Genomic DNA, 9701 nt, shown 5'->3' on the forward strand with positions numbered 1-9701 from the left:
TCTTCTCTTCATAATAAATTTTCCTTTTGCTACTTCCTACTTTTCATTTTTCTGAAAAATTGGATAGTAAATAAATAATAAAAACAGAGAATGTGAAATTTGTTTTTCTTTCTTGTTTTGCCTTATTAACAACTACGTTCCATATTTACCGTATATGCAGGCTGAAAACTAACTTTGCGGGGATATTTATTTAAAATATAGAAAACCTATTCATATTTCCCCACAAATAAGTATAATGAATTTTTACTTCCAAGTACAAGTTACAAACTCCACAAAACCGATGTTAGAAATATACTAATTTCACTATCTAGCATTTAGTAATGAGATAGTTACTCCATTGACCGAAGAAGAATGTTCCCCTTCACTTGAGGCCTTTTTAATTAAGAAGCCAGGTTCGTTTGGTTGAGGTAAAGCATTTACACTACTCAACATCACAATCACAGATGTCATGTTTGGCCTATCGTCAGGATGATGTTGCAGACATAAAAGACCAATTTGAATGCAGCGAAAAACTTCAGATAGAATATACGAATCTCTCAAACAATCATCAATCAATTGTTCTGGAATGCCGTCTTTCCATAATCTCCATGCCTACAACATTTCAACACAATTGTTATCTACAACTTTATTATATATATATATATAATATATATATATATATATAGGATTGACACCTCATCTGAGAGCCATTAGATTAAAAAAGGATCACATGCTTACAAATCAGAGTTGTTGATCTTTTTTTATCTAATGGCTCTCAGATGAGGTGTCAAATTTTAAATTTGACAATGTCAAAGGATCATATATATATATATATATATATATATATATATATATATATATTTATATTTGTGTGTGTGATACTCACATGCCCAATAAGGTTATAATCATCGTCATGGTAGGTAAGTGCTCTGTTTTTCTTTCCGCTTACAATTTCTAGCAATAATACGCCAAAGCTGAATACATCGGATTTTATGGAGAATAATCCATCAATGGCATATTCAGGTGCCATATAACCGCTGAAAAGAACCATACAATAATTAATTTTGTGTTCAATTACTAAAAGTAAAACTTAATAACTTTTAAGATACTTACTATGTCCCAACTATTCTTTTTGTATTCCCTTCAATTTGATCCCCTCCAAACATTCTGGCCATGCCAAAATCGGAAATTTTGGCATTCATGTCATGGTCTAATAAAATATTACTTACTTTTAAATCTCTGTGTATGATTCTTAATCTAGAATCTTGATGAAGATAAAGAATCCCCCGAGCAATTGCATTCAAGATGTTAAAGCGCTTGGACCAATTTAGAAGCTTACTTTGAGCTGAATCTGTAAGATGGTCCATTAGGTTGGATTAGTCCTTTCTTTTAAAAATGACATGTGAAACAAATCATAATTTTATAATACTAAATATTAAGCTTTGCAGAAAATACTGACCGAAAAGAAATAAATCGAGGCTTCTGTTGGGCATGTATTCATAAACTAGCATTTTCTCATCTCCTTCAATGCAACAACCAAGAACCTTTACAAGATTTCTATGCTGAAGTTTGGCACACAATATAACTTCATTTTTAAATTCTTCCGATCCTTGTCCAGAACTCCTCGAAAGCCTTTTGACAGCAATTTCTTGTCCGTCTACCAATGTACCCTACATTTTATAATAGGTAAAAAGTATTGTATACATTAATAATATAGTCCAAATAATATGCTGAGATACAAACACAATAGGTGAGAGGATGCTTATTCAAGCAACTATAAAAGCTTCTCTCTGAAACCCATAAACTCCAACAAAAAATTGTAAGATAATGAGATTCGTGAGTTTACTTTAGCCTTTTTAATAGGCATATTGCATATTTACCTTGTATACAGGCCCAAAACCACCTTCCCCGAGCTTGTTGTCAGTTGAGAAGTTATCCGTGGCATTAACTATTGTGGCAAGATCAAATAAAGGAAGCTCCAAATCTTCTTGTCCACGTTCATGTTTCTCTTCTGTCAGCATGGTTTTCTCTGTTTCATCTTTTATTTATTAAATGAGATCGAAGCCAGTTAATAAAGATAAAGTAAAATACAAACAATGATTTTATTGTTATAATCGTAGGATTTTAGTTTGTCAGAAAAACTTTCCTACACACATAATATTTTGTGGAGCCCACATTTTTTAAAGCAAAAAATAAAATAAAAATTATGGCACGTAAAACGAATCTCTATAACATTACACAATCACTTTTCCTACGACATAAGTCTTATAAAACCCTATAATGATATACAGCCCCACTCAAAAAGAGTCAAAAACTAACCCAACGCCCCATCAAATTATGGGAGGCGCAGATTTTTGTGGGTTTGTTGAACAATCAAATCATATACTAAAAACTTACTCTCTATACATTTAGACTTGCACAAAGAAACACATGAAACTTCCTGTTAAAAGAAATGGTTATGGTAAATAATAATATTAAATGCCTAACCCATGAGTATCATGTTAATGCAATAATTAATATTATGTCTTAACACTTATAACAGTGCAGGGGAAGGGTTTTAACAACAGGGGATGAAATATATTCTGATCGATCAAGTTAATTGTACTGAACAAAGAAAGAACACACCCAAAGCCCTTAAAAAAAAGCAAAACAAGTAAAATTGAACTGTTTAAAATTTGTATTCTAATAAAATTGGACAGAATGTTTAATTGTGTAGGTGTTCTGTTTCTGAGATATTGCAGCTGTTCAATATAAATAGAAAAGGCTTTTTGGCTATGAAATTTACCTCTATACTTTGTTTTGGTAATGTATCTGTAGGAGAACCCCAATAGCATAACAAGGACAAATAAAACAGTGAACGTAACCACCAACGCTACTTTTTTCTTATGCCCATTTTTAGCATCTGCATTTACAGATTGTTAGTGAAATGAAACACTTGTGATTCTCAAATAAAAGTAGTGACCCGATAATTAATATAATAGAAAGTTAGAAGAAAGTTAAATCCTTTACCCGTAACTGAAACTGCCATTCGAACATATAGATCTTGCCCACTTTGTGAAACTCTCAAATCAATAAGATCACCAAACCAGATGGAACAACCACTACCCTCTCCACTTGTGTCAGTGTTTGCATAAGCTGTGCAGGAACAGTTTTCCAAGCATTTGGCCTCGCATTCATTAAGTGTCATACTTTCATTAACCCAAGAATATGTAGTATTTGGCACTTTCATTCCAGTAAATCTCTGAAAACCATCTTCATTTTTTACCCCGCAGCTCCACGGCTTGCTGCGCACGCATCCTTGTGTCCAATCAATTGCATTCCATTGTTGGGGTGATTTTGGCTCGAATCCTTCGAAGCATTGGCAAATTGGTGATCCAGAAATTATACAATTTCCATTTGGGCCGCAAGTATTATAAATATCACAACTGTCTTGTGGCAAGGATTGATAAACTCTCCAAGTTCTGGTGTCAGGAATCCATATGAGGCGTTGACGAAGATAAAGTGTTTGGTTCAAAACAATTATAGAAATCACAGAACTATTCTTGAGTGTGAATATGTAATACACTTCATCTTCATTTTTGACAAATTTGTAATCGTAAAGTGGATTAGCTTTCAATCCGAATATTCCACTTGACATAAGACCATTCATTGGACCAGTTCTGTAGTACTCATCCGAACCCTTCCACACTACCATTTCAGTATTGCCACCAAGCACCATACTTGAAGTAAAGTCTCCTGAAGAGGGGTCATCCCAATTTTTCCAAGCAGTAAGACGCCGATTGAGACCAGTTTTCAGGTCCCAACCAATCTTCATTCCTGGTAATATTGTATCACAAGGATGGTCAAAGCTCTGCCACAGAAAACTTGTTTCATTGTTGTTGTCCTTCTCATCTCGAAGTACTAAATTACCAGTGTCTAAGAGTTGCACAATGGGACTCAAAGCCTCTGTTGTTGAGTTTGTTGACCAAAGAAGAGTCTGATTCTGGCTTAGAAGCACAAGGTTTCCTTCTTTGCTTATGATTAACTGGCTAGAGTTGTCTTTGATAGGGTTGTCACGGTTAGCAACCCAAACAACAGTTCTAACTGGGATATTTTTGTACCATATTCCAACATAGCGGTTTGAGGAACTACCAGGATTGAAGAAACCCAACTCAAAGGTTCCATCCTTAGAAACCAAGGTGCTTCCGTTATCAGGAAGTGACTGAAACTGGGTAATGGTATCAACTGCATAGGTCATGTGAAAGAAGAAAAAGAGTAGCATGAATATAACAAGCATAACCGGAAAAATGGCCATTTTGCATTAACTAGCCGCAGAAGTTGAAGATATACTTGGAGATTTGGTAGTAGCGTTGGAATAACGTGAATATGCAAAGGGCACTATTGTTCGACGTCTCTGACTTGGTCTCTCTGACCTTGCATCACTTGACAATAACATCTCATGTATTTCCAAAGTGCATTCGGTTCAACGCACACCACCGCTTATTTATTAGATACGCTACTTGCTATTGCACCAAAGATTCAGTGTATTCCATCAATAAATATATTACATGTCAGCCAAAAAAAAAATTTTCTGTCAAATTTTTTTTATCTCCTCTGATGTGTAATGCTGCTTCCATTAATAAGATACACTGAATCTAAGTACAAAAGGTACCAAAGATTTATTCCCTTACTTTAAAATAAACAAATCCTGCACAGCTGTATGACCTTTTATTGTACTTTGACGCCATATATATTGTTCAAAATTGTTTATATATAAAATTTCAAGAGATGAGAAGTTTTCGTATTCCATGCCGACTCCGTGGGACGTAAATAAATTTGGCGATAATTCAGTATAATGATTATAAATGAATATAATTCATTCTTACTGATTAAAGCTAATCTTCAGTCACATTGAGCCAACTAACTAGTTGAACTTTTAAACAATTTTCTATTATATAGATATTGAGCCATATTGTTGCGGTTTCTTGGTAATTTATTATCAAGTCACCAAATTAGAATGAGACAATTTACTAGCCATTTTGTGGTTTCGCACTTAAGGTTAACCCTGAGACAATTTACTATTTAGGTTCTTCTATTGATAGACATCCTTTATATTTCTTTTCAATTTGTTAATTCGGTTAACAGTATATTAAACAAAATTTGTTTTCATGCACAAGAAAAAAGATTTGTTATTGTTGTAAAATATTTATGTGGATGATTATTTGGTTTCTCATGATTTTTTATGTCCCTTGTAACTACCAAGTGTAATTATTCTCTATTCATGTTTATAGTTGTATATAAGGACATGACTACTATGAAAAAAGTATACGTTGATTTAGAAGTTGATGATATTTTTAAACTTTTCCAATTGTTTTTCCTTTGATCTTCCTATTTTTTTTTGGAAACTCGGTTCCCTCAACTCGGCACGAAAGCGTGTTGCAAATCAATCATTGTAACGCCCCGTCTGTGTAACGTCTGACAACTTACAAAGATCAACGACTGTCGCCACACACTAACACGAGACTTTTCAGCGTGTTTTGTCCTCACTCACACACTTCCCGGGAAGACTTCCTAGGAGGCCACCCATCACAGAATTGTCCCAAGTCAAGCACGCTTAGCTTTGGAGTTCTTTCGTTCCGGGCTACCGAAAAGTAGATGCATCTTGTTAGTATAGGTAATACCAGTTAATTCTTATAAGTTATTCTCAACTGTACCTTTCCATACCAGCACAGTCTCTAGAATCCCTCTCTTTCGGGTATTGATTCGATTCATTCATGTACCCCCGTCACTGAAAGCCTGCTAGGAGCCGCTCCTTGTCCATGCCATTTCCCACTTACGATCACTCCCCGCCCTCATCAGCGCTCGGGATGTTACAGTCTATGTAACACCCCCTTCTAGAACCGGTATGTTAACATTATGTATGCCATTAAGCGCAGTTACAATCACAGCAATTGAATTAAAATACGGATGAACTTTTTTCTTTTTATGATAAACGTTTCTGTTCAAAATCAATTCCGTAATTAAAACAATTCCAAAACTGTAATCGTAACTTAAACTACGAGTGGAACACTTAATATAATTTTATTTAGACCATACGTTGCTACCCCAGTGTGCCAAGTGGTTCCCTTAGACCAACAAGGCTTAAAAACTCATTTTTTAGTGTTATTCATCGCTAAACACCTACACTTTTTATTTACTTAAGGAATTTTATACTAATTCTATGGTTCTCATCTCCCAATATGTTATAGATTTCTTCGTTAGCTACACGTGGGTTCAAACCGCGCTCAAGAATTTGAGTTAGTTGCTCTACTTGCATTAGATGCTTGTGCCTCTGAAGGCTTCTTGGTCTTGGTCACACTATAAACTTCTTCTACTTTCTGGCACTGATTCATGAACTTGCTAAACTCACGGATATCGCAATTAGACATTTTCTCATTTAGACCCCATTGAAACTTGGAGGTCATCTCGGCTGAAGTAGGTAGAGCTCTCCCATAGTTAGCATACTTCAGCAATTCATTGAACTTGGAAAAATATTGGTCAATGGTCATCGTTCCCTGCTTCAAATCATTATACTCATTTTGCTTCCTTTCCCTAGCCTCCCTAGGAAAGTAGTTATCCAAGAACAAAGTCTCAAACAACTGCTAGGTGATTTCTTAGCCTTCTGCCTCCAAAGGTTGCACGGTGTTCGTCCACCAATCCTCGGCTTCACCTTTAAGCATGTACACCGAGTAAACCAACTTCAGTGCATCAGGGCATCTCATCACCCTAAAAATCTTCTCCATATCTTGGAGCCATTTTGCCGCAACCAACGGATCATAGCCTCCAGTGAAGGGTGGAGGTTTGTGTTTTCAAAAAGCAGTCAATCGCGTTTCATCCGCGTCTGGCCCACCAACATGTTCTACATATGGTTGATGAACCACAATATTACGACTAAAGCCATCATCATGGTGACTAGCCCTTTCTTCATTGTGACCCAGTCCACCCTCTACATGGAGAGTATGTGGAGTAGGTGTGGCAGTGTGAGGAGGAAGAGTGGGTGGTCGGTTCTCAACTCTTGCACCCCTCAGTGTCCTCAACTCATTCATCATCGCGGTCATAGCATTTCACGCATCTTCATTCGTCTTCATCAAGTTCTCATTATCTTGACGACTAGAAGTCAACTCCCTTTGCACGGCTGCCAGAGTGTCAGCCACGGGATCAGACTGTCCACCTGTTTCCCCATGACCACTTCAGGGTCTAACTAGAGCAGCCAAAACAAGATCTGGCTAAGCATTGGCATTCGATGCCTCAGCGTTATTCTGGTTCCTCATCATGACACTACACATGTTACACAAGGGAATGAGTTGATCAGGCTCACACTTAGTGATTACAGATGCAATAATCATAAAGAGTACCAAAACAACTATAAAGCATTAAACATCAAGCAAACATAATAATAATCCATGACTTTCCCTAAGAAACTGCTCTGACACCATAAAATGTAACACCTCGTTCTAGAATTGGTTTGTTAACATTACGTATGACATTAAGCGCAGTTACAATCACAGCAATTGAATTAAAATACGGATAAACTTTTTCCTTTTTATTATAAACATTTCTGTTTAAAATCAATTCCGTAATTAAAACAAGAGTAAACACCCTTTTTGGTCCCTGGCAATATCTACGAAATCCTTTTTAGTCCCTGGCAATAAAAAAGGACCAAATTGGTCCCTAAAATTATGAAAAAAGGGCCACATTAGTCCTTATGTCAACTCCTCCGTCACTAACGTGACCCTTTTTGCATACTGTTAGGGACCAATTTGGTCCTTTTTTATTGTCAGGGACTAAAAAGAATTTCGTAGATATTGTCAGGGACCTAAAAGGGTGTTTACTCTTAAAACAATTGCAAAACTGTAATCATAACATAAACTACGAGTGGAACACTTAATATAGTGTGCCAAGTAGTCCCCTTAGACCAACAAGGCTTAAAAACTCATTTTTTTATTGTTATTCATCACTAAACACCTACACTTTTTATTTACTTAATAAATTTTATACTAATTCTATGGTTCTCATCTCCCAATATGTTATATATTTCTTTGTTAGCTACGCGTGGATTCAAACCTCACTTAAATCGGAGCACCGTAGCTCAAGTTATGAATTTTTGAAGAATGAATTTCGCAGGGTCCCGCGCTGACAGCGCCAAACCCGCGTTGATAGCACCAGCACACTAACTTTTTCACGTCTTACGGCGCCGTCAGCACCAACTTGGCGCTGACTTTGCCAACCCACTATTTGGTGGCATCAATAGCGCCATTTTGGTGCCAAAAACGCCACGGTTCTGGAGATTTCACTATCCTTCGGTACTTTACCCATAACTTGAGTTATACTTATCCGTTTGACACAATCTTGGTCTCGTTAGAAAGCTAAGAAAAAGATCTATAACTTTCATTAGAACACAAGGGTCTAAACCTATTATATAGGATATGAAAAATGGACAACAAGACATGACATCTTTATTTTTATATTGACTCTCAAGCTAAAGGTCTTCTTTCACCTAATTGGCATTGTATAACTATAACAAGACATCATTCTTACAATTTTAAGACACGCCTTTATTAAAATAAGCATCCATGTCTTTCCATCATATATACAATAAGTACAACATTACAATATCCAAATGTCTTTAATACTTAACCATGGGACTTAGCTACAAAACTCTATGATCAAACACTTGGCTCTCATCAACAACAAGAGACACCAAAGGAGGTGAGCATAGGCTAAGTCCACCAATTAAAGCATGATGTACATATATCAAATGGTTTTCAAATATAAATCATGTAAATAGGAACTACTAAATGACATGCATAACCAAAATAATGCAATATCTTCATGCATCAATCTAATCCAAGTATGGCCACTTGCCACTAGAGGCTCCTGCAGCATCTGTACCTGAAAGGGGGTCCCCACAACACGGGATGAAATATATGAATACATATCAGTAAACCAGGGGTCCTTGGAGCATTTCTCCACCCCATAGATCACTCACAGTATAATAGCAATAACCATAAATAATGCAGTAAATACATATCTATGCAGTGTGTCAAACATCTCTAGGAGACATCCCTCGAGCTCTCATGTTGTCCTAAGGATACTCTGATGCAAAATAGTCCTACTGATCAGAGAATCTACCAAGTATGATTTACGCATCGTCTTGCAACATACAAACATAGGGAAACACCATCCTATGCCACACCCAAAGCATACACATACATATAACAAAACATTAAACTACTTTATTGCATTTACATACACTATCAACAACCACTACCCATTCTGGGCTTGGTGGAACAATAAAGAGATTAACACCCAAGGTCCAAAGGCTTACCTCAATGAGCTTCAAAGCTTAACCTTTGTTCACCGCCAATGAGCAATCAACCAATCAAACATATTCACACCACAATGGAATGAACTTACCAATTCAAGTGAGCTAATCAAGCTCCATGGCTTCTTCCAATGGTTGGTCCTTCAATATTGGTCTACAAGGCTTAATCCTATCGCCACAAGGGACACAATCAACCATCCAACCAAATCATGGCTCAACAATGCAAGAAACTCCACATGTCCAAGCATAATTTTTCCAATATATTGCACAACAACCAAATGACAATCTAAGTCCATTTCTACCATTTATTTATCATTCCTAACAAATTTTACAAAAGGATTTAGCACCAATCTAACTCAAACATACTCCATTATTCATG

The 9701-nt window shown here is 36.3% G+C and overlaps 1 protein-coding gene across 1 annotated transcript; it reads right to left on the reverse strand.

Moving 5' to 3' along the window:
• Positions 1 to 303: 303 nt before the first annotated feature.
• LOC133291808 (G-type lectin S-receptor-like serine/threonine-protein kinase At4g27290) lies at positions 304 to 4255 on the reverse strand. Its single transcript, XM_061490139.1, has 7 exons — positions 2989 to 4255; positions 2765 to 2881; positions 1860 to 2017; positions 1439 to 1649; positions 1093 to 1330; positions 866 to 1016; positions 304 to 591 (listed from the first exon to the last, which is right to left on the reverse strand). The coding sequence occupies exons 1-7, from the start codon at positions 4253 to 4255 to the stop codon at positions 304 to 306; spliced, it is 2430 nt and encodes an 809-aa protein (XP_061346123.1).
• Positions 4256 to 9701: the final 5446 nt, after the last annotated feature.

This window comes from Gastrolobium bilobum, unplaced genomic scaffold (assembly GCF_033153095.1).
Source record: "Gastrolobium bilobum isolate Gb01-03AN ecotype WA unplaced genomic scaffold, APGP_CSIRO_Gbil_v1 utg197938, whole genome shotgun sequence".
Lineage (NCBI taxonomy): Eukaryota > Viridiplantae > Streptophyta > Magnoliopsida > Fabales > Fabaceae > Gastrolobium > Gastrolobium bilobum.

Excerpts from the sequence above, each read along its gene's own strand:
- LOC133291808 (XM_061490139.1), bottom strand. The coding sequence starts at position 4,255 with ATGCTTGTTATATTCATGCTACTCTTTTTCTTCTTTCACATGACCTAT. Across the intron at positions 2,882-2,988 it reads AATGGCAGTTTCAGTTACGG|ATGCTAAAAATGGGCATAAG; the intron begins GTAAAGGATTTA and ends CTGTAAATGCAG. Across the intron at positions 2,018-2,764 it reads TACCAAAACAAAGTATAGAG|ATGAAACAGAGAAAACCATG; the intron begins GTAAATTTCATA and ends AATAAATAAAAG.